Source organism: Corvus moneduloides, chromosome 8 (genome assembly GCF_009650955.1).
Source record: "Corvus moneduloides isolate bCorMon1 chromosome 8, bCorMon1.pri, whole genome shotgun sequence".
Taxonomy (NCBI): Eukaryota; Metazoa; Chordata; class Aves; order Passeriformes; family Corvidae; genus Corvus; species Corvus moneduloides.
This window is the reverse complement of record NC_045483.1, coordinates 3,841,256-3,869,207: the sequence shown is the minus strand read 5'-3', so window position 1 is coordinate 3,869,207 and position 27,952 is coordinate 3,841,256. Positions and strand designations below refer to the sequence as shown.

Genomic DNA, 27,952 nt, shown 5'->3' with positions numbered 1-27,952 from the left:
TGATTAGACAATCCCATTTTCCCTGGAAGCAGCAGAGTAGAGTGGAGGGCATAAGGAAACAGTAACACAACTTCCCACCAGGACCAGAATTATTAATTTTCATAGCTAGGGTGGCAAAGGTTAAAAATTCAGGAATGTCTGGCTGTTCCCCAACTTGAGTACAAATCTGTATCCCAATTTCTGCTGGGAAACCCACCACAAACAGCCTTCCCAGCATTTTCAAAGAAATAGCTGAAGGTATTTTGGGTAAGCTGTTTTCCTAATAAATCTGAACTAGAATTTAATGAAACATAGCATCTGAAGCCCTCAGAGATTTATTTTCCTTCTAAAACCCAGGAAATGTTTGGCACCCAGCTGGATACTGCCATAAACAGCACAGAAGCTTTGCCATGTGGTCCTCTGAGGCTACATGTGTTTTTGTGGAATTTCATCTGTGGTGTATGTGGATTTACCATCACCATCCATGCAATTCCAAGAATGGATATAGCTAAATATTTCCCAAATGAACATGAAGAGGTTTACAGACTGTTTCTACCCAAATGGGCATTGGGTGGCTCTAACTCAGAGAGGATGCAGTGGTTAATCCCTTTTCCCAGTGTGAGCCTGATGGGATCTGAAGGAAGTGCTGCAAAACACAGGACACTGATTCAATTCCTAAACCTTTTCATTTTCTCAGGTATTCAGATCTGAGATAAGGCAGCCTAAAAATTATTTGTATTCCTCCATCTAGCAAAATCAAATTAAGCCACCTACTCCTATGCATTAGGTCTGATACTTTAAGGGGAAGTTTGTATAGAAGTCAAAGAAAAAAACACAGAGAAAAAGCCTTTTAACAATAGGAGATAAATTCTTCAGGGAGAGCAGAACAATGGGAAAACATGAGAATATAAACATGGTCACTGACCTGAGTTATAACCCTTTGCAAGAAAAGGTTTCAATGCAATTTAAAATACGATGGAATTTGAAGTAGCCTCAGGCTTTAAAACCAACGCTTGCCAGGAAGTGTTAAGATCTACAGAGCACCTTGAACCAGCATCCTGCTAATCCCCTTCACACCGGGGAAATTCCACCAGTTCCTGCTGAACAAATCCCCCCATCTCCCAATCCCTGGTCCTTATTCAAGCTGAGGGTGTTTCCCATGGGTGTGATGCATATCAGGGAGCAGAGCTCTCCTCCACATTACAATGAGAAGAGGAAAGCAGAAGGAAAAAGTGCTTATTAAAAAAACCCCTCCCACCTAGGTTACAAACATGAGTATCCATGGTTTCAACTGGGCCTAAATAAAGTTAAGTTGCACATAAAATATGGGGAGTTTAGTTATCCACAGCTTAAAATACTCTGGCCTTAAATAGGGGCAAAGATACCATAAAAAGAAAAAAAAAGAAAGAAAAGGAGAAACCATGCTGCTAGTCCTTCCTGCTCTCTTATTTTCTGATATCAGCTTCTCTGAAGGTAAAAAAATGATTTTTACAGGTAAAAAGAAGCAGGTGTCTGAGTCTAATCAGCACAGAATACTACTTGAAAAAGGGGACTTCAATCAAGGAGCCCTTTCTAGAAATGTTTCTGAAGGAAAAAAAATCAAGAAATCTGTGCTACAATTTCTCCTCTCAAGCTTCAAGTCTATATTTTTTTCTGAAGGTGCTTAATTTGCCCTATGGCCACCTCAAAAAAACTGTTTCAATAAAATAAATAAACTTATAAACTCAAGCAAATATTTAGTAATTAGAATTCCTATTAAATTTCTTTGGGAAAATGATCATTCCTGAGAGGTGGGTACAGTTATCACCAAGTATTCTATCAAATAACACAGATCAAGATACCTTTCCTCAGCAAGGTGTTTACTTGAATTTAAAAAAATCCATACTGAATTACTGGAAAGAATAGATTCAAGTTATGTCATGGATACTTAAATTATCTTCATAAGCAAGAGACTGAAGGAGCTAACAAAAACTGGAAGCCAGGGCAAAGTCTTGAGCAAATCCTTTTTCCCTTCACAGAATATTCAAGAATAACTCCAAGTCTAACCCAGTTTGTGTTTCATTTGCAGCCAAATGCAAAAATGTTTCTCAATATGCAGTATCTTATGAAAAAAATACCTTTTGGATAGAGGAAGAGAGACTTTGTTCTGTCACTCACAAAGAAGTTATTCCCAAGTGTGAAAGTTGAAAATTGTAATTCAGCTGAACCAAATCAGCTGCTTGTTGTGTATCCAGAAAATAAGATGAAGGTTACAATTACTTTACAAATAATGTGACTTTGGATTTTAATTCATGTTTCTCTTCCAAATTAGATGTTTGCAAGGCAGAATAAAAACTTGCTCACATTACCACTGTTTTAAAAGACTTTTTCTATAATGAGGAGAGAGATGATACTACCAAAATGATTCAAATAAAGAAAGAAATTCCAGTCTTCTGCCAGAAATCAGCTGAAACAGCAGTAAAAATACACCAAATATCAAACCACCTCTACTTAAAATCTTTTCCATTCCCAGCAAGATGATCAAAAAAATTATTTTACCATAGGAAGTTTGGGAGGGGAAAAAAAAAAGCATTACTCATCACAGGTATTTATAGCAACCACTGCCAGTAGGGAAGAACTAAAACAGGCGGGCTGCAAGTGGATCTCCAGTAGTTTTGTCTTTTCCTGGAGATTTGATTATGCAGCTTTTCAAAAGGAACCAGACAGACCCGAGAAGGAAATCATGGAATCATGGAATGGTTTGGGTTGGAAGAGACCTTAAAGATCCTCCTGTTCTACCCCGTGCCACGGGCAGGGACACCTTCCACTGTCCCAGGGTGCTCCAAGCCCCGTCCAATCCGGCCTTGGGCACTGCCAGGGATCCAGGGGCAGCCCCAGCTGCTCTGGGCACCCTGTGCCAGGGCCTGCCCACCCTCCCAGGGAACAATTCCTTCCCAATCTCCCATCCAGCCCTGCCCTCTGGCAGTGGGAAGCCATTCCCTGTGTGCTGTCCCTCCATCCCTTGTCCCAAGTCCCTCTGCAGCTCTCTTGGAACCTCTTTAGGCTCTGGGAGGTCTCCTTTATACACAAATACCTGTGTTTGCAGACACGGGATTGCTTTACTTGATTAATCTTCAATGTTTGGATTTCCCTAACAAGGAAAATGAGGAAGGGGAAGAAACATAGTTTGACTAATTATTCACGTTTCAACCACTCTTAATTATCGTATAAGCAACAAATATTAATTAATTTGATCCCCGAAGGCAGAGAGCCTCAATTAATATTATTTTATGCCGTGATTTCTCTTGATGATGTTAAATTACTACTGGTTGTGCCACTATTGCAGTTGCAGCTAGATCTCCAGAATACGGGGCTTTGCTAACACAGCTTCTGCCCTTGAGAAACACCACCTTAATCCCCATATTCAGGCAGGACTGGCATCAAAATCAGGTCCCACACAATGCAAGGGCACAAGAGAAGTAGATCCTACAAGGTCTGATCCAATTTTAAGCCAGTCCTTCTTTGGAATAAAGCACACACCAACTGATTCATTTCATGTGCTTCAGATAATCTAAACAGGAAAAAGGAAAAAACCAAAACAAACCTTCAAAAGCTTTGGAAAAACTTAATTATTCTGCAAATTCCCTGTGAATTGAGGCAGTGCCAGTTACCTGGGGAGAGCCCTGAGCTCCTCAGCTGACTTCACATCAGATGATGAGGTTGGGCAGAGAGAGGATTTTGTATTATTTCGGGGGGGAACATCACAGTCCCATGAACATTGTGACAGCTCTGTGTTGATATCCAGATCACTGGACAAAGCAGCAGCCCATAAAATTGCTTGTCACCACACCCACAGCATAACATGTTCACGGAATTCCAGAGGCACATCAGTGTTACCGAGCTGGGCCAAGTGTTTTCCTTCTTGTTCAGTTCTGAACAGCAGGAAAACACAGCAGCTTAAATCCCAGTGCCTTTTGCCTTTGCCCAGCGTGCTGCAACCTCCTGTGCTGAGCAGCAAAGAGAAATCACCAGGGAGCTCATTACCCACCTGGCACATCAGCCACCTGCAGTACCTGTCCCTGCTTAGAAGCAAATTCGCTCTAAATATGAAATTCAGAAGCCCTCATGCAGAGTAAAACGAAGCCCTGAAACCCCAGTGAGAGGGTGACTGAATCCCCAGTGGCAGGGACCTGAAGGTTCTAGGTTTGGAAAAGTTTTAGTCCTGTTCATTTTTAATGAAGCCCAAAGAAAACTGTAAAGAAACATAAAGGCAAGCCCAATTTCTTTCTAACAGTGCCAGCCATGGTAGCAACCCTAAGTGGTCAGGGGGGTTAGGGAATTTCTCTATCTATAGTTTCAGTAGGGATAAAAAGCTTTGGATCATACTTGGTCTAATCCAAGCTTTGGGAAATTTCAGGAAGAGCTGAGTGGCATTTTGCTTCTGCTTTGCTTCCCAGTAAAGACTGTGCCCTTGGCTTCTCTGGAGACTATATGTAAAGGAAACATCAGCCACAGGTAACACTCTATTTATTATATATATATTATATATTTATTTATCATCTCTCTATTTATTTTAACACAGTACTGGTGACGACAGGACTGGATGGACTCCTGGCCTAAACCAGTGTGGTCTTGTGGTTAAATAAATTGAATTTCAACAGCAGCATGAAAAACAAGTAGCCACAACCAATGGAGAGGTTTGCATCGCAGTCCTTGGTTTTATGCCATTATATAAACAGGAGTGTTATAAAATAATTAAACGTTCCTCCAGAACCCCCCTGAATATCATCTGCATCCTGTTTTTGTGATCATGAGGGGTTTTTTTTCCTAGCAGAAAATATCAAGTAAAGAAGCAAACTACCTCAGTGGGATCTCAGAAGCCAATAAATATGAAGGCTCCAGGTGAGACCTCACCTTGCACACACCCCTCTGTACGTGCACACCAGATTGGAAAGGAAGAGCCCATTCCCACTCCCCAGCTGGCTTTTCCAAAGTGGTTTCCTGAGCTTTCTGACCAACTTTAATACATTAAAACAAACACTGAAATAAACCCAGGAGGGGTATGCAGGTATTTTTCCCAGAGAGAAGCTCAGAGAGCTGTGTGTGCAGAGGCACAGTGGGATTTTAACCAAGGGTCATCCCTCTTCCAGTGGGAGCCATGTGGAATGGCACTGCTGATCAGAGCTCATCCCTCCCAGCCCCAGCCTTAGCCCCCATGAATATCAAACCCCTTCAGCTGGAGACTAAAACAAATGGAGGCATCTAATAATAATAGATAACAAACTAAGTAAACTTCAGAGACCGTTCACTGCTGGCTCGGTGCTAATATCCTGTTTATGGCTTTAAATGTTGCGCTTTGTCATGCAAAGTAGCATTTTTAGTCTGGACAGACTGTAATTCAGAGAACAGCACTAATAAGAAAGTGGGAAACAGAAACATGAGAAATGGCAAAATGGAATTTGGTCCTGCAAAGCTCCTAAACACATTTTTAATCTTAAATAAAAGAAGCTAGACAAGATTGTATGTTAGAGAGTCCTGAACTGAAGCATTTTTTGGATAGTATAATCACTGCTTCTGAAAAAACTGCCTTAGGGAAAGGGTTTCACTTGAAACCACCCTTTCAATTAACCATTGTCATTAATTACATGCAAACAACAAAGAAAACGAAACTTGCTGTGAGAGCTTCCTTGCAGGCTGATTCTGAAGGGAGCTGGGATGATTTCCTGGAGCTGGGAAGGGAGCTGCCTCCACCTGTGCTTGCTCACAGAGGTCTGTCTGGATTTGCACACCAACTTTGGAGATTTTCCACGAACCCAAAGGTTATCCATCAAACCTACTCACTTCTACAGTGCCAGTGTTTCCCCTTCATTTGCATTACATGAGCTGACAAAGCAGTCAGAACCAATAACTATCCACTGGTTCTCTTTATTCAGCAGCACAACCTGGAGCCATGCTCCCACTTAGGGGAAAAATTGATGTTACCTGAATATTGAGCCTTCCTCGGTGGGCCCCGAGGCCGTAGCGCTTCGCTGTGGAGGCATGGAGCTGGAAGTCAGTAATTTTTAATGTCTCTAGACCAAGTGGAGGGCAATCTACAAAACAAAAGATTGATTAAATTTTAATTAAACAGGAAAAACAACAAAAAAACCCCCACAACAACAAAACAACACAAAACAAACAAGTATTCAAAGTTTCTGGATTTCGGCAGCGCCAAGCTGGCCGGGGTCCTCCCTGGGATAAACGAGCACAGCAGTGCTGAGGTCAATGAGAAATGGCAGCTCTCGGAAAATCAATGAGGCAACGCAGATTTACACCGTTTTCGGGGGCTCAGAGAGTTATTACTGCTTGCTCTGTGCCTCAGTTTTTCACTGATATGCACAGTATTTCCTGTCAAGTGCTTTTCAGTACAAAACACTACTGAAACGCCCTTTTATTTTTCTTTTTGGTGTTTTCTTTTCCATCACTTGCTTGGATTTTTTTCTCCCTCCCTGTACTCGTTCCAAGCTACTGTATGAAGTTATGTTTCTAATTAAAATCTGTTCTGGAAACTTCACTCAGAGTCCCTCCCGGTGCACAATAGCATCTGTTACAGAGGTCTGGGAGCCCGAGAGCTGAGCTCTGCAGAGGTGGTGATTAAGCACAAACGGAGCAATTTTGAACCAAGGACGACGTCTTTAAGCCCCAAATTCTTCACATCCTTGAGGACAGAAAAGCAAATGCCATTACTTTAGCAAACCAGTGCTTGGAGCTCTGGCTTTGGAAGATAAGAGGCTGGGAAAATTCTGGTTCGTGATTAGCAGAAAAATGTTTGGCTTTTTAATCCCTCACCAAAATGTCATGAGGTTATCAAAGTATGAAAGAATCATTTATGTTGGGAAAGCCCTCAAAAATCATCAAGTCCAACCATTCCCTCAGCACTGCCATGTTCACCACTGCTGTCCCCAAGGGCCACATCCACACCTCTGTTAAATCCCTCCGGGGATGGGGACTCCACCACCGCCCTGGGCAGTGAGAATGTACCTGACAATCTCATCCTGGTTGTATTTAGCTTTCAGGTGCAGTTTTGCATTGTTAGGCACAAACTTGCAAGACATGAGATTTCCCAAACTCCTCCTTAGTTCACAACAAACTAAAATCCTTCCGGAAAAATGTTACATGCTGTCAATTCACGCTGCTATTGCTTCGTTCATCCTTAGGAGCGTTCTCACACAAATCCAGGGCCAAATGCCTCCTTCAGAGGTAGCAAAGACAAATGCTAAAAATGAATGTATTTTCTAAAGTACCAACAGTGATCTCAGTCTTACATAAAAGCTAAAATGTAGACAGTTCCTCATTTCAAAGAGCTTTCGATTCAATTATCCAAAACAGAGAAGAGACAGGATGTACAAGGAAAGCCAGAGGAAGGAATAGCTGGGAGGATTTTGGTTTCATTGTCTGATTGTTTTAATTGCATTTCCTTATAGAGTGTTGCATCTTTCATCATACTCCAACTGGAAGAAGTCTCAGGCTCTGACAGATCTCTGCTGGGAGTAAATTGCATAGCTGGGAGCTGCCTGCCTTTTTTTAACAAGTTTGGTCCTCAGGAGAGGTTTGGAAATCAATCTCATGGTGCAATCCTGAGAATGGTTTTGCACTTTGGTGCATTTTCCTCTGTGAACAATCTCAACATTCCCTGCACTCAAAAGTTACCCAGAACGACCTGTGCCAGGTCTGAGCTGAAAATAAAGGCAAGCCGAAAATAAAAGCAAGCTGCTTTTGCATGTTCAGTCCGTAAAATATCATTTAATTCAATATTTGTGCTGCACCTACCAAAGCCAAGGGGAAATCTACAGGCACTGCTGGGAGTTATAAAATAGAAGGTGAAAAGTCTCTGTTTCACATCCTGTTCTCTGCTACCAAACTGCAGCAAAGGTTTGTGGAGCTACCCCAGGTGTCACATCCCAGCTCCATAGGATGCACAGGCACAGTCCCTATCCACCCCTGCTCTCTGCTGTGCAAAACCCTATTTTGATGAAAGCTGTATGAAATGGGCTATTTTTGAGCCTGGCAGCTGCCTGTCAGTGGGCTGAGGTTCCCTGCAGTCACATTCACCTGCCCATGCAGGTATGAGAAGAAGATTTGGTTTTATTCAGAATGAAATGTTATTAATTCACTATAAAGCTGCAAAATTCCTGGGTTGCCTGTGGATTTAGGCTGCAAGGTGGGTATTTCCAGGCTGAAAAAATTCCCTGAGTGTTTTGGTGTTTATCTCTGTTTCTAGAGAAACTGAAGCTCAGTAACAGACAGAAAACATTCATATGGATCTCAGAGAAAGGCACTTGACTGCTCTTTATTTTTCAAGGATGAATTACTTGTGTTGTTTATGAATGCATCAGATTACCAGGCCAATATTAGGAAATGCTCAGTTTAGCAGGAGCTGTTAATGAAACCAAGGCTGTGTGAGCAGGCAGGGACTGCAACACGCAGAACAGGTAACTCTGGCAGAAAGTCTGCAATGCATTGTTCACAACACTCTGTCCTTTCCCAGTCTGCTCAAGCCTTACAATATTCCAGGTGAAATCATGAGGATCTTTACCACCAATTCAAGAGTATCCTGGAATTTATTTTTTACAGTTATCCTATATATATTAATATATTAATATATATTAATATTCTAATATATCCTATATATTAAGAGGAGAACACCTGCTTTCTCTAGACTTTAAGCTGTGACTTCACTAACTCACCAAATCAAATCAACTTTTTATCTTTTATATTGGGAAGAAAAAACTTGAATATTTTGCTCCAACACTTGATTGAAAATTAATGAAAATAATTTCCTCCTCTTTCTCCAGTGGACATCCTGAGCTGGGAGCAGAGCAACAGGATTTGCATTCCAAGACCTTTAGCTGTTTCCATCTGTGTAACTCTGCATGGGGATGGTATTCTTGGAATCATCAAGACTATTGTTTGCAACAGCTTAGATGTATGGAATTTGTGCAGTTTTCCACTAGAGAAGACCTTTGATTTTGGTTTAACTAAAATGATGTCTTCTATTTTTAGCCATAATATTTGAATATTAATACTTTAGGAATATTCATGTTTTCCACATGCTTACGGATTCCAACACCAATAAAGGGAGGAAAAGAGGAGCATGCAGACCAAAACAACAATTTGTAATGCGCAGAGAAGGTGGCGACAAACTTTTCAGTATGGCCTCTTCTGATTAACTCTAATTTACTCATTGTAATTCAAAAAATCCACCTGAAGTTGCCATTTCACGACTGAAAAATAAAAAAATCCTGAGTCATGCTGTGAATTTAATTTTGCATAAATTATTTTGTTGGGGTGTGTGTTCCCTGCTTCTTAAAGCTACTGCAGATAACCAGGACAACCTAGTTTTGAAAAACATACAGGAAAAGAGGCTGATTTATGGCATTCATAAAAACTTTACTTTTTAAAGTATTGTTTTAATATATTTTATTTAACTTGAAGAAATCTTTCATGTAGCAATGAAAATTGCCACCCAGTCAGTAAGACTGTCTTAACAATTTTGTACTCTCTATGCCAGTTTGATAAAACCTTGGGGAAGCTACAGAAATTGGACAGCAGGAACGATCAGAGATTGTGTGAATCGATTGCATAATGGATTCAGCTGGAAATGACCCAGTTATTTGGTTGTTTCTTTAACCAGCTGAAAATTTCATCATTATAAAACACAGGGAATTCAGCTGTGGCTTTGAGAGACATGGAAATACACATCCTATGTACATAAGAACTTACTAACAAAATGCACCTACAGCATTTCTGGTTCAGAGATGAAAACAAACATTAAGTTTGCAGGTTCAGGGAAGAGGCTGCTGTGGACATTTGCTCTTCCTGGCCCATATCCAACCATGATTTTACTTGTGATTTGCAGCCATGGATAGGTATTCACTTTAGAAACAATAATAAGATGTCTGGATCAAATCAGTTAATTCCAGGCTGAGAAAAGACACAAAGCTTGGATTCAGACTTAATAACATTTGTCTGTTTAAGTGTGTTCTTGTGAGGTTTTCATTCCAGAACAGCTTTCCTACAGCAATGCTAAATGGCCACATTTCAGTGTCCATTATTGTCAATTTTCCTTCTTCCAGGGGGCTGAGTCCCAGCTGAGGGCACCAAGGCAGTTCTGGTAGCTGGGCACCGTTAGAAATCCCCTGTCCCTTAAAATCAGCACGAGAAACACTCAGGAATTATCTCAGCCACCATCTCATCTCTTGAATTTTGAATTTACCTCTTATTTTAGGGTTGCCTATAGCGAGATCAATACCTGGGGGTGCTGCTAAGCTCCCTCCTCAAGCCAGGGGCTCAATTTGCAATCTCAGCATGTGCGGGGATATTTGAAAGCGCTCTCATCCTCATGATGGCTTTGTCCTATTGCTGCAACAGCTTCCACTGAAGCTCTGGGGAAAACCCCCACCTTTTGCAGAGCCAGCTTGGTTTCCTTCACTCCTGCAGCATAATTACAGCTGCTGTGCTGCAATTTTAGCTGTTCTGTATCACACAACTGTATTAACAGGGATCCTCAGAAACAGTTCCACGGGATGTACGTATGAGCAGGGCAAGGAAAACACTTGTGTTCATGACTCTTGCCTAAATTATTCATTTATTTTATTTCCTTCTGGTCTAAATAAAGAATACCAGATAAGCCCAGATTGCTCTTATGGCTCTTGTGTCTAATAAAGATGCATTTAGGAAATCATTCTGTCCTCCTCCTTCAGAGGCAAAGCAGACAAACCATTCTTTTCCTTAAGGAGTGCTTTCCATCAATTTTGGAATATGTCCAGTTTTTCAAATGGAAGGGCAGAGAGAAGCATCATGTTTCCTCCTCAGCCCATATTTTAAGAGCCATACCTGTAATCTTCTCCAATTCCTACAAGTCTGTGCTTGTCTAACTCCTGATGAGCAGAGAGATACTGGGACCTGGAAAAGGAGAAATATCAGCTTTGTCTAGTCTGACAATCTCCTATCCCATGGGAAGATACAGGATTCAAGTCTTGTTTAAACAAAACACTCCAATGTGCAGTTAAGATGCAAAACTGTGAAGCTACTGATAGAGCTAAATTAAGCACAGAAATAAGTGTTTACTTTGTGAGAATTAAGACTTTAATGCTCATTATACTATTCATACTATTCTTAGGTCTTTATGGTCTTGCATAAAAATTCTTAATGAGGCCAATATCATAAATTTTGCCCTTGCAGCTAAATTTAGAGGTTTTCCTATGAAAAGTTTGGTTGATAATTCATCTTCCAACAGCAGAAACTTTTAATGGGAACTCTGGCAGTCCAATTTCTGTGGCTAAAGTTATGCTTAGGTCACAGGTATGCAAAGTACTTTAATGCTGCAATGCACCTGCAAGGTGAAATAACAGTAAAAGCACATTTCTGATGACTTTCACCTTGCTGAAAATATCTTCTGACTGCTTTTCTGTGAGGGACAGCTTTTGTAGTGGCTGAGTTAAACACAATAAAGTTTTCCATTTTCTAAACAATTTGATATATATATATTACATAAATATTGTATATTTGTTTTTGAGGGCATTGGGGGGGTGCAAATGCGGTCTCTAAATGTTGCTGTTTTGGTGATGTGATCATGGAAGTGTGAAATTCCCACAGATGTTCATGACTCACACTCTACAGTTGCTATGGCCCAGCTTTTCCCTGGAACAATGTCCATGGATTTCAGTCTCAGTGGTTTTCTGACTCTGCTCATATCTGAAGTATTGCTAACAATTACAAGTGTGCTTTCTGGCCTGAATTCAGGCCCCCAATCACCCTACACCCCAGATCATTTGAAGCAGCATCTCAAGGCAGGTGAAAGTTCCTTGAACACACACATTTTGCTTTTTATTTACTTTTTCTGAAAACCCCATTCCCAGAGCACCACGAGAGCAAAGCAAGCAAAGTGCACTTACAAGGAATCCCCTGCACCGAAGTTAAAATGCTGAATTATAGTCCCAGACTGAAGATCAAATAAAGAATTAAGGAGGTGCCAACATTTCCTATCCTAAGAGCTCATTAATTATTGGTTAATGTTGCCTTGAAGCTGTATATTTTTCTAGGACAACCAACAAATGCTTCTTTGAGGGCTACAACATCAGGGACTTCTCTCAGGAGGAAATATTTATCCCAGCACTGCAACCTACACTCATTCTTATGATTGCTCTTGAAGATTTAAAAACAGATAAAGAATAAATTAAGAATAAAAGAATAAATTATTGGGTTCTTTAGGTCATGTCTGACACGAAACCAAAAGAGGTTCAGAAAATACACTTTTTCATTTTCTTTCCTTATTTTTCACATTTTTGCTCTCTCACAAGCGCAGGTTGTGGCTGGCTCGAGATGCAACAAATCATTTAGCAGGAAGAGCTTCTATTATTCCTGGCACAGCTGGAAGCAGGAGTTTCCAGAGTGCCTGGGAGTTTTCTGGCCAAGCCTTCAGACTCAAGAGGCTCATCTAAACTCCAGACATCACATTCATTCCCTGAGCTGCCTTCTCCTGCCACCAGCCTGGCAGAGGATGGGACCTGTGATGTGGCACAAGGTACCCTCCCATTTGTACCCACACCTGAAAAGACCTCCTCTTTCTCTACAGAGTATTTAATTTAATCACGCTGAAGAGAACATATTATCTTTAATGGCCAAAAAAGAAATCCATTCTGAAAAATATCATATCAGTTCTTAACTTTTTATTATTATTTGACAAAGGCTGGATTCTGTGCTATTAATTTTAAACTGTCTTCCCTGACTTTTTTCTAAAGCACGGAAAAAACTTTTTTTTGTGGCTAAAGCCACAAAACTGAGTGCAGCCATCAAAAATGAGAACAATCCTCTTTTTTCCAGAGCCAAACAAACAGACTTAGCCAAAAAAATGGAGAACAAAACTGAGACAGACCACTTGCACAATGGCTGGGTATAGGACAAAAATTACCATTAAAAACACATCTTCGTGCCAGAAATAGCTAAAAATACCAGGTCACTGAGGTGTACTGCAAGAGCAAAGATTCTACCCTGAGAGCATTAATTGTAGCCATTAAAAATAAACACTGAAACTTGGAATACCATTAACAAGCACAAAACCAAGACAGAAATAGCTCTGATCTTAAGATACAACCCCGGCTCAATAAATGAGACATCTTAGAAGTGCTCAAATTTAATCACATTAGCAATCCCACTTGAGTGCATTTTACCAAAAACAGGATAAATATATAAGAAGTTGTATGAGTACAAAACTGGCTCGTGGTGCAATTATTTCCCTCCCCCTCCATGCAGGCTGTAGTAGGAATTTTATAAAGCAGTAAATATATCCAATATATCCATAGTTGGTATGGCACATTCACTGGGCAGGGTGACAGCATGGTCATGAATTTCCTTAAACATACATAAACTGGAAAGTATCCATAACTCCTGGTCCTAGAAATATACATTTACTGGGAGTTCTGGCTGTTTTTTCAGGATTTTGCAGCACAGCCATGCTTTTGGAGCAAAACATGGATTTAAGGTGGCCCAAAGGAAGTATCCAAGTGGGAGGACACAGGAAAGGGGCTGTAAATGCTCCACCCTGAGGATCAGAATTGCTCACCTGGGGCTGAGATACACAAGAACAGCTTCAGAAATCCTCTGGAAATGCCTAATTCCACTGGAATAAATGGCACCACTCTGATATCACCCAGATTTCAGATTCTCACTCTCCTGAGCACACATGTGAAGCCCACACACACAGAGCAGGAAAAACTTGAGAAACTGTGAAGTTCTCATTAGTAGTGCAAGCCATTAAATTTTATCCCCGCTACTACAGTCACCTCCACTCCCAAGTGCTAAATTTACACTTGAGAAAGGCTGGAATCAGGCACTTCCCAGTCAGTTCCACTTAATGGTATTCAAATTTTAATCCAGTTAAGCTCCAGCACAGACAAAACTGTATTTTTTTGCTTCTCAACAAGGCAGAAAATGAGTTGAAAATGATACTGAAAGAGACGCATTAACTTCCTTTGATGATGTAGCTCAAAGCCTAACATGAGTAAATCATGGATGTGGATAGAATCACTTGGCTCTTCAGCTTTGGGTTTCATAGGCTGTTTTCTACTGGTTGAGCTTTCTGACTCAGTTTAGCTTTCTGATTTAGCTCCTGATGGGAGCCAGAAAACTCCAGAGGCAGGCTGATGAAGTAGCATGAGCTGTGCCTTTAGGCAGCCGAGAGTCATTACTCAGCTGAGAGTCGAGATGTCATCTTTCATATTTTTATGATTAAAACTAAAAATACTCAAATTACCAACAGAATGCAGGCTAGCAGCAGTCTGTATCTGCAGTGAGACCTGGGTGAGTGGTATAGGATCATCCTTCTGACCTGATCATCAGTCCTCCTCTGCTGCCTTGGGTAAAACTCATCCTTGTCTGTTTGAAATCTTCCCAACAATGTGCTGCTCCTCAGTGGTGACCTTAAATTTTGAGCACACGGCTGCAAACACAGCTCCATGCACAAGCAACACCCTCAAAGATGGGCTGGGACTGCCAAGCCAGCCCTCACCCCTCGGAATTCCCACCCCTTCTCCTCCAGCAGCACTAAGGGGTCATGGCTGGGAGGCAGTGCTCCAGCCCCAGGGTCAGTTTGAGCTGTCACCCTGGTCTCCCTCCCTGCCCAGCCCTCTGCCAGGCTGCACATCTGGGATAAATACTCGACCTACATAAGGAGCCTGTGACAGGAAATACCTCAAACCAATCCAACTCCAAAGGTTTTAAAACCTTTTATAAAGTGTAAGGTCTGAGTTTTATGAAGACCTGGTGTGTCTGCTCCAGCAAATTTAGACATTTATACTTTTTTTCCTAGCATCACATCTGTTGTTATTATTGCATGTGAAATAACAAGAGAAATTAATAAACCCAAACACTTCTCATAAGGCATAGAAGTTATCATAGTGCCTGGAGCTCTTGCTCAGAGAGTGATTCCAGAGGAAAGTTGTGTGGTTACAATTAACCTGAACTCAAGCTTTGTACTCCTTCCCAACCCTTAAAAAGGAATCAATTTGTAATTTCTAGAGCAGAATAAAAAAAAAAAATTAGTTTGGTTGAGTTGTCTGCTTCTCACTCTTTTTTATTTAACTGATTATTCATTTGGTCGACTGGGCATTCTTAGATGGACAGCTCTAAGACAGAATTAAAATGTCAGAAGCAACTTATACATTTAGATGCCCAAACAGTGGAACACTGCTTCAGTGAAGGGATGAAAAATTGGCCAGGTGCACACAGAAAATAACCAGAGGTTCTTTGGATGTATCCAGAAGTGCAGAAAAGCAAAAGATTTAGGAACTCATATAACAGAGCTTTCATCTTCCCTTTAAAGCCCACTATGTCCAAGCTGTTGCACCCTTGAGAAGCACCCTGAGAGCAGAGGGTTTAAGAGTTCAAAGCACCAAGAAGCAACATTTCAAAAAATAACTAAACCTCTGAGATCTGAGAAAATCAAATCCAGGCCTGGATTGAAGTGTGACTACTCTCTTTTATTAAAAAAAAAAGCAAAAAACCAAACCAACAACCAAAAAAACCCACACCCAAACCCCAGAAATAAATAAAAAAGGAAAGAGTAGAGGAATTGTAGGGGTTCAGGAGAGATGCTTCCCTTGGGAAGAGGTCTCTGACTGGCATTTGGGCTCACTGACGGGACACAAACCCCAGGGCAGCACAGGAATCCCACAGGAAAACACGGAAAATCTAAGGACAGAGCCCAGCTTGCAAAGGCAATCAGTTCCTCCCTAAAGTAATTTCAGAGAAAGGCATGATTTTTAAGGAGCTCAGAAAGCCCCCTCTGCAGCCAGGCTGTCCCTTTCCCACATTTCCTCAGGTGTGATTCCCTGAGTTTTTGTTCATCTTCCCAAGGGTTTCAGCTCTCAGGGGACTTTTTAGCTTTCATGTGTCCATTGTGAAGATGGCATTTGGACATACCAGAGTCTCTCTGTTCAACTTTCTCCTCTCTACCTGCCTTCAAACTAATCATGGAAAACTCATCTTAGGGAAATAACTCAATAAATAAATTTTAAAATGCCTCCAAGCAAGCACCAGGATTCAGTGGATTTGAAAGCTTGGTTAACACCTTTAAAATTCTGAACACTCAGCATTTTCTCTGAGCTTCCTGCCTGCAGAAAGAGAAATGCTAAAATGGAGAAGGACATTGCTTTTGGTAACTCTGAGAGGATTGTAGGGAAGGACTGGAGCTTCAGCTGGGAGGTCGGTGTGAAGCTCCAGCTCCAAAGCAAAGGAGATAAAGCAGTTCAAGCAAGGTTCAGACAAATATTTCTGAGGGTGGGCACCTCTCCAGCCCTGAGTGTTCAGAGCTCCTTTCTCCCTATTCCAGCTTCCTATGGTTGTGCAGCCTTATGCAGCCCGCAAAAGATTCCCAAAATTCATCCTGTCCAAACATCTTTTCTGCTTTGTTTAACAATTCAGCCGAGATCCAGCAAAGGCTCATAATCACAGGCTCCACATTTAGCACATTGGAGGCTTCACTGGTTCAAAGCAAAGTGTGTCAGGAACTCCAAATGAATTGGAATGTGAGTTATTAGTGAGTATAAAACTGAATGCATTCACGTCTGCCTGCTCCAGGCTGAAAGCCCAAAAATCCAAGCTGAAGGCAACACATTTCCCAGCCTGTGGACCCAAGGAGGAGAGCTCAGGATAAACTCTAATTTTTACCAGTTGCCCAGTGAGGTTTGATGTCCTTTCCCTGGAGAAAAGTGCCCACATTTTCACCAAGAGATTCATCTCCACTGCAAAACATCAACATGTTAATGTGAAAAGTGCAGGTCATGATTTGGGACTTTTTAACTCCAGGGCTGCCTTGGAGAGCCTGTCCTGCTTCCCATCCACAGGAGCCAAAAGTATTTTCTAACTGTAGGTATTCTGCACTTGAAAAGCCATGGAATAGGGAAAGCTTCAAGGCAAGCTTCCCTGAGCATAAAATGCCTCATTTTTCAACTTTCTAATTGGAAAGGAAAAAAATCTGATTCAGGATTAATGAGAAGAAATATGGAAAGGCTTGCAGAGGAAAAGCTCTGTGCTATTTTCTGTCCACTTTTTCAAAGAGTTCTGTGGCATTTTATCTGCACTAACTCCATACCAGCATTTTTTTTATCATATTTTAAAAAGTTCCCCATTTTATTCTTCTTGTAAGAGAGCAGGGGGTCTACATGTCTGATTGCCATTTGACTTGCATTCAAGCACCAAAAAAGCCAAGTACTTATTTGGAATATGGAACAAATCAGATGTGTCAGCAGGATTTTATATTCCATTGCTACCAGCCTCAGGTCCCTCAGCCCTCATTCCTGCAAGTTTGGCAGCTGAGGAATTCATCCATTTCCTTCTGTGAGGCTCTTGCCTTTCATCCATCTCTTGGCTTCTGCACTACCTGGACTCACTTGGTCAGCATTTTCAAAGGGCTTTGGAAGAAGGCTCAGAGTTCACTCACATTTCTGTCTCTGTATGTGATTCCCCAATCCTTTGTTCCACTACCAGACAGAATCAAGATTTTTGGGGGCCCTTTCTGTCGCTTCCATGTATCTAATGAAATACCTGATGCAAAGGAACTGGACTAGATGTGGGGCCACTCATGTGGGGATCCTGCAGGAGTTTTGGACTGCAGTCCTCTGCTGAGATCCAGAATTATCCAGAGGAGCCTGAGGAGCAAAATAACCCCCAGAAGAGCTGTGAGAAACTCTTCTCTTTGTTTCAGCTGGGGTGTGTGCTGGACCTGGTTACTCCTCTCCTCATCCCTCTACTCCTCAGCAGCATAAGAGCTCTGGCCTCACCTGGGGGAAGCCTCCTGCTCCAGGGACCTGCACTGAAGACTGGGACACAGCCCCACGTTCTTGGGTCAGCCCCATCCTGCAACAAATCCAAATCCACTCCAGATTTACCAGGGGAAATTCCAGGCTCCCCACCAGCCACCTACATAGACCATATACAGCCCAGATTTACTTTTGGCAGAGTTCTCAGTGGAATTTTTGGTTGGAATTTAAAGACAGTGCGGTCTACATACTCTGGGATAAAACTGGCTCTGTCCTCTGGGATAGGGCATTTTCCATCCAGTTTGTGATGACAAACACAATTTTAACTGTCTCTGCAATGCTTTCTGTAACTTAGAATCGCAGAATCATTAAGGCTGGAAAAGACCTCCAAGATCATCAAGTCCAAGTTTTGACTGTATTTTTCAGTGCATAAACAACTACGGGCAAAAAGGAGAAAAATCATGTTGTTAGGGGCTGAAGTTCTATTTTTAGGCAATCACATATGAAAAGGCTGTTTGGTTGAAATCATAGGTTCTGTTATCAGTCAGTGAAACATTTTTGGGAAGATTGAGGTCTGGTCCCTTGTTTTCAGACAGCTTCTGTCTTGTGCATGGGAAAATTCATTACACTATTGAAAATTATCTTGAGGGGGGGAAAAAAGAGTGTGTTAGAGCCAAATCTGGCCTAAGGGATGGTTGTACCTGTGGTGTAGGGAGTGCTGACATCCAGGTCTGAGATCAGCTCTGCCAAGATACTTTGAACTGTTCCCTTCCTTTGACAGATGTTTTAGGAGCATCCTGAAAGTCGTGAGGAGCCATAAACCTGTCACCATAAACCACTGTATCTCTGATGGGGAGAACATAAAAATACTCTGTTTTCTGGCAAAGAGGGAGAAAGATGGGTTTCAGTTTGCTGCCCCTGCAAACAACACCTTGGCCCAGCACACCGGGATGATTGATGGGCTCGGCATTTCCCAAAAATCCTGGATGTGGAAAAGGAAGGGGATGCTCGGCCTCGCTCTGAGCTCCCCTGTCAAACGCAACTCCCTTGAAATGGGAGGGTGCTTTGCTTTCTAAAGTTCAAATGAGGAAACAGCTAAAAAGCAAATCTGGGAACAATGGGGTCTGCAGACCTCCTGGAAGACAAGCAGGGACATTTGGGCTTCCCCCTCAGGGGCTCTTCTACGTCCCAGCCAGGAGGACTAATCCTGTAGAGCCAAAATGAAGGGAAACAACCAGAAAACCACTAAATTTGTGATCTATGGGAGGGTGAGGAAGAAATCATCTACAGTACTCAAGCCCCACAATCTAAGCAAGAAAATCAGATTTAGGAAGGTCTGTCAGCCACTGTCTGGATGAGCTGCTGAGGTCCAAAAGAAAGAATCATCATGACCAGAGGACTCTGGTGCTTTACCCAACTGGGTCCCATTGTAGAACTTTCAAAATTCCCATATTTTTAAGTTTCTATCTATAGATATACACATAATTCTTTAATATCAACTTCATGAAGATCTCAGTTGTGTTGTTAGCTGAACTTGGTGTTTGGGAATCATGTTGATTACAGGAGAACAGTTCTGCCAGGTACATACCTCAAATAATTCACCAGCAGCCCCAGGCTGATGTATAGTCACACAAGAAATCTGTCTGGCAATCCATTAAGAAAAAAATTGTAAACCACAAAATAAATCTGTAAGCAATTAATCTCCCCCATAAAAAAAGCTCATTTAATCACTTCCACTGTTCACTTTGAAAGTAATATTTTCTATGTCAGTAGCTAGAAACTACAGAGCAGATACAATGGGTAGCATAAGGAATTTAAAAGACATGCAACTACAAACTATGTTTAACTTCTGCACACAGCTTTTACTGTGTTCCTTTCTTGGCCTGTTGGATGCAGCAGCACTTTTGCAATTACAGGATCCTGCTAATGCTTGTGTGAAAGCAGGAGCAGAACTATTATTTACTATTATTTACAGGCCTGTTCATGTACAGGTAAGCAACCACACCGAAGCAGAAGATTAATCCTGTAACTGGGCACTTTCACTCCTAAATCTACTCAGCTCCAGCCACGAGTCACAGATACTGGATGTCACTGTGGTCCTCTGGAGATTGCCAGCTTTTTGTCACTTTTCTGCAATGCCAAATCCCAGCAACACAGCCCCCCAGTGCCCAGGCAGTGCAGGTTTGGGGGGCATTTGTGTGTCACAATAGGAAATGATTCACTCTTCCTAAGGAAAGAGTAAAAGGAGTTTCTCCACCTGACAGACTGGTATAATCTCATGTAGTTCTTCAAAATGTGTTGCTATACAATATGCTTCACAGTGTATTGGGGCTGATTCCCATTTATAAGACAGCTCCTCTAAACATCCCTCCAGAATCAGAAAGTCTTTAAAGCCCTTTTTTGTTTAGAAAAATGATGTAAACCACTGAGAAAATAAGGAATGAAGCCCTGGTATTACCTTGTCTCCATTTAACCCATAATGATACCGTGCAAGGCCTTGCTCTCTGCCACCAGGATGTTCCCCACCAGAAGGGAAGCATTTTGTGTCCAAAGCAGGACTTTAGATATCTGTCAGCAGACTCACCAGAATATCCTTTGTAATTCAACTCGGACAGGGCTGGAGAGATTAACAGCTAAACCCAAGAGCTCCGAAGATGCCTCAAGTGATCCCCACACACTTCCTCTGATGCCTTCACAGGCACTCTGACTCTCTGAGTCACCATCTGGCATCGCTTCATTATTCTTGTTTTTCTCACCATTTTTTTTGTTGCCATTTTTAGCTACGGGTAGAAAAGAGAAACAGTTTTCCTTTTACACCTGTCAAGTTGATTTAGCCCTCCCTGGTGAGTGCACGAAGAATAAAACGCCTTGCTCCCCTCTGATAGTGCTCCATCCCTTCCAGCACACAGCAGACTTCCAGAATACCCTGTTCTTGCCCACAGTGGGATGTTAAAACCACAGGGGAATGGAATCATAAATGTTCCTTTTGCTGTGCCACAAGGAAATTATAATTGTGGTTGCATCAGAAGTAATGAATTAACATTGCAGTATATTTTACTAATGGTTTAATGTAGGTGTTTCTCATTGCTTGATTAGATATGCAAACAGCCCACCAAACAGCTTTTGAAGCTGAAATAGCCAGAAAAAGACACTAGAGGAGCAAGGCTTGACCCTGAAAGAGACAAATGAGCTCAGTGAGCTGTGGCTCAGGAATTGTCGTCAGGAAAATAATCAGACAGCAGCAGTGGTGGAGACTCATCTTTGGGTTGCCCACAGTTTCCTCTGAACATCCTCATTTCATTGTCCAGGCACTGAATTCAAAAGTGCATTTTAAAAGGCTAGTAATTCTGACTAGATAGAGCTTTGCTTGTTCCCATTTTCCTTGCGTACCCAGTGTTAAAGGCACATATTTATATTTCCATAAACCACATAATCCCACAAGACATCACCTCAGCAGAGCCTGTCAAGACCAAACCTAGAGCATCCTTTGCATAATAACAATAAAATCACGAAACCACTGTGTGAATATGACACTTAAATCCCAACTCTGTGTTCGGACCACCAATCTTTTGGTAGTTTGCTTTTTACACAGACAGTGAATTGGGCAAGACTTAAAAATGCCAGCTCAGGTATTGAAAATTCAGGAAATTACTTCTTCTGTACCACAGCTTCTACTTCCACTACTTCATCTTTCTGACATATTCAAAGTTCACATAACTGACAGAAACGTTCATTCCAAACCCAAAAGAAATAAGTGAAATTTGGTTGTGAGCCATGGGATTGACCTGTCTAGCCAGCTCACTGAACAGATAATAACATTAAACCCCAAGACTGAATTCAGCTAATGAGTGTCTCATATTGTGCTGGCATTTCAGGAGCAAGTCTAGGCTCAGATTCAGACTATTAAAAATCTATTCAGTGAAATCATCCCGTTTTTTAAAGAGGTTTTTTTAAAGAGACATTTTTCTCATCTTAAACATGAGGTTGAATTCAGAGAAGGCTGCTGGAAGAATTATCTTTGAAAGTGGTTTTCTCCGGCGTAATCAAATGTGTTTATTCCCATTATTTTCTTACTCATGTTACATTATTCATTGAAGCCATGGGTAAAGAATGATGCTAATCAAAAAGGTTTGACCAATTTTGAGGGTACTGCTCATTATTCATTCTTAGTCATCCCTTGTCCTCTCTTGTTGTGACATTTTTTAAAGCATGGGCTCTTAAATAGAATGGTGAACACTTCACTATTCTACATATTTTAGAAGAGCTGAGGAGAAAATAGAGGCTGGTAGATGAAAGAAAGCTCATTAAAAGCCACATGTTTCCATCTTTGCTTGTCACATATGGCAATTAGGATGCAATACAGGTCATATTAAAATTCATGGGATTTCCACCTAGGGCCAGCAAGTTCATTCTTAAAAGTCCCTATTATAAGAAGTTTAAGCAAAAGCTTTAAAATTAAAATCTATGCTCTAGGTCACAGGAGTGCTCCTCTTTGTCTGGGCTGCTCAGAGAGGGAAGGTTTAAGAGAGGGGATACCAAAGGACTAGAAAAGAGCAGCACTGGGGTTACCCAGCGCATGAGAAACGCTGTGCTGGTGTATCTTGGTGACCACTTCTGAAGTGCTTTCAGCTGTCAGTTCAATGCCTTATGTGTCACTCTCTCCTTTCTTCTTTCTAGTGAACAAAATCACCACTCGAGTGCCAGTAACGCCACAAACCTCTCATGTTTTTGACTTCACACACTCGTCAGATCTCCGCCCCCATTTCGCACCAAAATATCTCCAGCTTTTCCTGAACAGCATCCCTGTGATTCAGCTTTCCCTCCTCATTCATCCATTGCTCTCCCTCCAAGCTTTCATTATCTTGATAAACATCTCAATTAAAGTACTATCAGTCTATTTTTTAAAGTCAAACTCTTTCTGCAGGATAATTTCCATGGTTGCTTGCTCCGTCCATTTTATCCTCTCCTTGCCTTCCCTTACTGACTCCTCCTCACACACATGCCCCAGAGAGGACCTGACTCATCCTATGCACTACATGAATTGAAATAACAAACCAAAAACCTTAAGAATTGCATTGTTGAACAGGTGGCAGCATTGCAGGAAAATAAACAAATATGTAAACAGTAAACAGTGACATATCTGAGGAGTTTCATCAAGCCTGGGGAAAGCACCAAATAAGATGAGACAAAGGAAATCCTGATTGCTAAACACAGACAAATGTTGGGTTGTGTAGAGATGAAACACTGGGAGATCTGTGAAATACAGAACAAATGTGCTCTAAGCCCCACTTTGAGCACTGCCATATAAATAAATATTACTCCTCTATTTTCTAAATGCATTCAGAATTGAGGTATGGCCAGAAAAAGAACTACAAGTTTAAGTTTTGAAAATCAAATCAAAATAATTACAGACTTCATTGTGGCAGATCTGGGCCACACTGAGGAGTGTTATTGGGCACTTCAGCCCCATAAATCTCTTTATGATGAATTTTTGCCTGTAGTCAGACCCCCAGACTGAAGAGATCTGCCCCACAGATGGTAGCTGAGGCACCATATATCAAACTCTATTAAAAGCCTCATAAAAGCAAAACATTGATGTTAACAAGACTCTTTCCATTGATTTGAGTGGGCTTTGGACAGAGGCCTATACAAACAAGGATGGAATTAGAAAATGGAAATCTCTATAGATGCACAAAACCCGTCAATCCAACTGTTTGCCTTCCAAGGATGACCTATTACCACTTAATTTATGAGGCATTTAAAGAGCAAGGAGACAATTGATACTTTTTACTTTTACGTGGATCGAGTATTTGCAAATATTGATTCTAATATTTTAAATAAAAAAATTGCAAACCCACTGGCATCAATTGGATTTCCTTCTACATTAATATTTCACGTACTGCAAATATCTCTATTCTGGCCACCTCCAGTAATTAGCTGAAATAAATTGAGTGTGTGTCATCTGTTTAGTGCCATGTCCTTGAGACTGCTCCGGTTGATTTCCACTTCGATTCAAAGCTGGGGCTGATCAGGACCAGCTGCTCAGCCAAAGGGCACATCACACATTCCCATTCCTCCTCCTCCTCCATCCCAGCTCCCAGCCAGGCTATTGTTTGTTACAACTAATAAATCCCGCATGTCCTGGCTGCCAGCAAGCCTCACAAACCCCAAATTTTGGTATTTACTGCATGGCCAATAAAGTAATTCCACTTCTGGAGGGATGCATAAATACAGTTGTGTACATGTAAGCACAAAGCGCATCCTTACCCAGCTAGATTTACAGTATTATTCACTGATATCTGTTTGACAGCTGTTGTTATTGTTTCTAGCTGGCCTCTAAACATCCAAATGTGAGTAAATGTAGGTATGTATCAGTACTTAAACATCTCTGTGAGGGCCAGATTTTCAGATCTTCATTCCAAACTGATCCCTGGGGACATGGCACTAAGCATCAGAGTTACTGCCCTGGCAGGACCTGGCCCTTGCCTGCCTTTGGGTGAGGAGGAAGGAGAAATTTGAAATATTATAGCCAGAACTTTTAACACTGCAGCTCAAACTGCCTGACACTTCCTGCTAAAACTGTCCTGTTTTCACTCACATCTGTAACAAATGGTGACCGTTCTCCTCACTGGGCATTCACCTCAGGGCTTATTGTGCCCATGGCAGTCAAAATTGTTCAGCTGCTCCCAGGGAAATCCACTGAATTTTCCCATAGAAATAAGCCCAGCAGCCAGTTTGCTGAGTTGATGTCACTCACCCATATCCTGGATCAAGGAGAAGGAGTTTGGTGGAGGAGATCAGTTGCCTGTTGTACCTCTGGTGATTTTTTTAAAAGCTCAGAGGCTTTGAAACCTCTTATTGCACATGGCTGGTGAAAGCTGAAAAGCTCAGCTGTGTCCAAAGAGCCCAAACTTGCTGTGGAAGGAGGGACTGAGCCACTTCTAGCTGCTTTTGGTGGTGCATCATGAGCCTCTGCCCTTGTGCTCAGTGTAGCAGGCGGAGAATGAGGAAGATTCAAGTCTGTAAAGATAAACGAACTTTGCCCTCATGGATTGGACTCTATTCTCATCACTGTCAGGTTTGGAGCAAGTGTGAATCCCCAAATGCTGGGGAAATTGGGAAAAAGCCAACAGGAAAGGTAAAAGCAGAGATGAACCACAGAACATCCCACCACAGGATGGAAATCTCTATTGTCTCCATCACAAAGAGGAATCAATAACCTGCTGCCTAATTACAGAGCTTTAAAATCCAAGTGTTTCCCATGGTCATAAATTTATGGAATGGTTTGAGTTGGAAAGGATCTTAGAAGTTCATCCAGTGCCAACCCCTGCCATGGGCAGGGACACCTTCCACTGTCCCAGGCTGCTCCAAGCCCCAGTGTCCAACCTGGCCTTGGGCACTTCCAGGGATCCAGGGGCAGCCACAGCTGCTCTGGGCACCCTGTGCCAGGGCCTGCCCACCCTCCCAGGGAGCAATTCCTTCCCAATATCCCATCCATCCCTGCTCTCTGGCAATGGGAAGTGATTCCCACTTGTCCTGTCATAATCCGCCTGATTCAGTCTGCCGAGGTGGAAAGCAGAGCCTTTTTTCCCTTAATTTAAAAAAAACAAACAAATGACACATTGAAACAAGAACTCTCTCAGATGATCTCACGTAGACTGCAATGACCATACTGGGATAGTAAACCTGATAAGCCAGTCCTTGAGATGCTATCATCCCCTTGGGAAGCTGCTGCATGGCTGCTCGTCCCTGGGGGGACAGGGACACCGACGTCTCCTGTCTCTGCTGCCTGGACAAGGTGCATTTGCCATCATCCCCCTTGACTTCTGCCTTGAGTGACCCTGGCAAGCCACGCTGCCTGCTCCACAAACACTTTTCCAGATGTTAGAAATTACATTTTCTTATCGGTATTTATTAGTATAAAAGCCCATATCTTTGCTGCTCAAATGTTAATTAATTCAGTTAGTGTTAATAGTAAATTTAAAATATTTTGTTTGCTATCTGCTGGATGTAACTGGACAAAGTTGAAGCCTGAACCCCTGATCCTCTGTTTTGCTGTACTGATGGCTCTAAATCACAAATTTTGTACCATATACCCCAGTCATTAACATGAAGTTTCCCCCTGAAGTAAAGGGGAGCTCAGCTGTAGGGAAGTGAGATTTGGCCCCAAATTTTACAACTCCAAACTTCATGGACCAAACTCACTCCTAAGTATCCCAAACTAGTAAAGTACCTACCAGACAGTCAGGGAACACAGAAAGGAATTAATCTTTTGGGGTGGTGCAATTAGGTGTTAATGGGAACAATGGGTGGTAAAAGCTGATCAAGTTTCTGCAAACTTTAGGAAATGGAATTAAGGGTGTCCTCTTTATTATAAGGCATTGCTGTTGCTGTTTAATTTCTTTATTTTACGGGTCGATAATTAAATTGAGCTTGTTAGGGCTTAGCCTTTTACAGGAAGATCTCTATTTACATATCTTCCTCTGGGGGGCTTCAAAGTGAAATCTCAGAGAAATTCACAGGTTTAGAATTGAAATTAATTCAGAAACCTCTCAGATTGAAGTGACAGGGGGTAAGGTGAGATGTCACTATATAAAATCACCTTTTACTATGAAATCTGTCTCTGTTCTTTTGCTTATAGAACAGCAGCTTTCACAGCAAGCCAGTTGCCAAGTGTAATTAAGAATAATTAAGAAGGAAAAGCCCACAGACTAGCCAGAGTACAGCAGAATTAATACATTCCGACTCCGAAATAATCACTTTACTTGAAAGGGAAAGAGCTGAAAAGTCTGTAAAAGTTCTGCAGGTCTGTTCTGCGGGATATTAAAATTTAATGTGTTACCATCATCATCACCACAACCGCATTTATTGTTATTATTACCAAGACTGCCATTAACTGGATATTCATTAATGCTGAAAGTCACAGTCAGCGTGAGATTCAGCAGACTCCAAACTCTGGAGGAGAAGGTGGAAAGTTACCTGGTGGCGTTTCAATAATGGATTTTCCTTTTTTGTTGTTTTTCTTCTGTTTTAACTCCTTCCTGCTCGGTTTGAACCCTGGGCGCTCCTCTGCCTCTGCAGCACGGATAGGTCCTTCCTCTCCGGGCTGCTCCGTGAAAGGAAAGAACTCTTCCCCAGGATATGGAAAGGAGTAATAATGATCCCTGTTGGTAATTTCCTGCAGGTAATAATCCTGATCGTCCATGGGGACAGCCCGGGCCACATCCCCCAGCAGCGCCAGCCCAAAGGTGCAGAGAGCGAGCCGGAGCTGAGAATGGCCACGGGCGATCATCGCGTGCTTTCGCAGGAGCCTCCTCTGCGAGTCCTGGGACTTCATTTGGAGAGAGGGCAAGCAGAGTTCGGGCAGCTGGAAAAGCCCTCCGGGAGCGGCAGGGGAAGGAGCCCGTGCTGGTGCGGGACCAGGCTGCGGGGACGGGGCAGGGTGGCACAGCCGGACGCTCGGACGCTCGGACGCTCGGACGCTCGGACACTCGGACACTCGCCCCGCTCGGCCGGCCCGTGGCAGGTGGGATCCCCAGCTGGCCGCTTTCCTCCGCTGCCCCGCAGCTCTCGGGGCCGCTCTCTCCAAAGCCCGAGTTACGCGACAGTTTCCGCTCAGTCCCCGGACTCCCCACTCCTCCTGCGCGCAGCTCATCCAAGAGAGCGTTTATTCCAAGAAAAGTAAACTTGGCAGGCAGCCTTCTCCTCCCAGCCCGTGTCCAAAGTGTTTCCCTCCCCTGGGAGATGGGGGTGGGCACGCAGAGCCTGTGCCGGGCACGGTCATCTGCTGGCACTGCCTCCCTGGGCACCCAGGGGGGGATACGTGGGATGTGGGACTGTGGCAAATAATCCTCATTCCATAGAAGTTATTCCCTTTTGTGGTGGTTTTCTCCCCCTTTTAACTTTTGCAAAGTAGGATCCGTCTCCAGCACCAATCTCAGCCTCTCTTGTTTCTATTAATTTACATAGTTATATCTAACAGTTTCTAGATATAAAACTATATTTTAGTTTCTAGATCTAAAACTATATTTTATATATAAAGTTATATTAGTTTATAGTAACTTATAGCTTGTTTAAATAATATAGTTTAAATAATATAGCTTTCCATACACTTTGCAGTAGCTTATTCTTTTATAACAACTTATGTAAGTTATCTATAACTAATATAACTCAACACTTATCATGTGCCAAATTAT

At 42.1% G+C, this 27,952-nt stretch overlaps 1 protein-coding gene across 1 annotated transcript in view; it reads right to left on the bottom strand.

The window, feature by feature from the left end:
• CPXM2 (carboxypeptidase X, M14 family member 2) overlaps nucleotides 1-27,523 on the bottom strand; it is a 70,374-nt gene extending 42,851 nt beyond the window's left edge. The window contains exons 1-2 of the mRNA XM_032116309.1: nucleotides 26,736-27,523; nucleotides 5,941-6,050 (exon numbers count right to left, since the gene is read on the bottom strand). Coding sequence (XP_031972200.1) covers nucleotides 5,941-6,050; nucleotides 26,736-27,411 — 786 coding nt within the window. The 5' untranslated portion in view covers nucleotides 27,412-27,523. The remainder of the gene's footprint in view (nucleotides 1-5,940; nucleotides 6,051-26,735) is intronic.
• Between the last annotated feature and the right edge of the window lie 429 nt (nucleotides 27,524-27,952).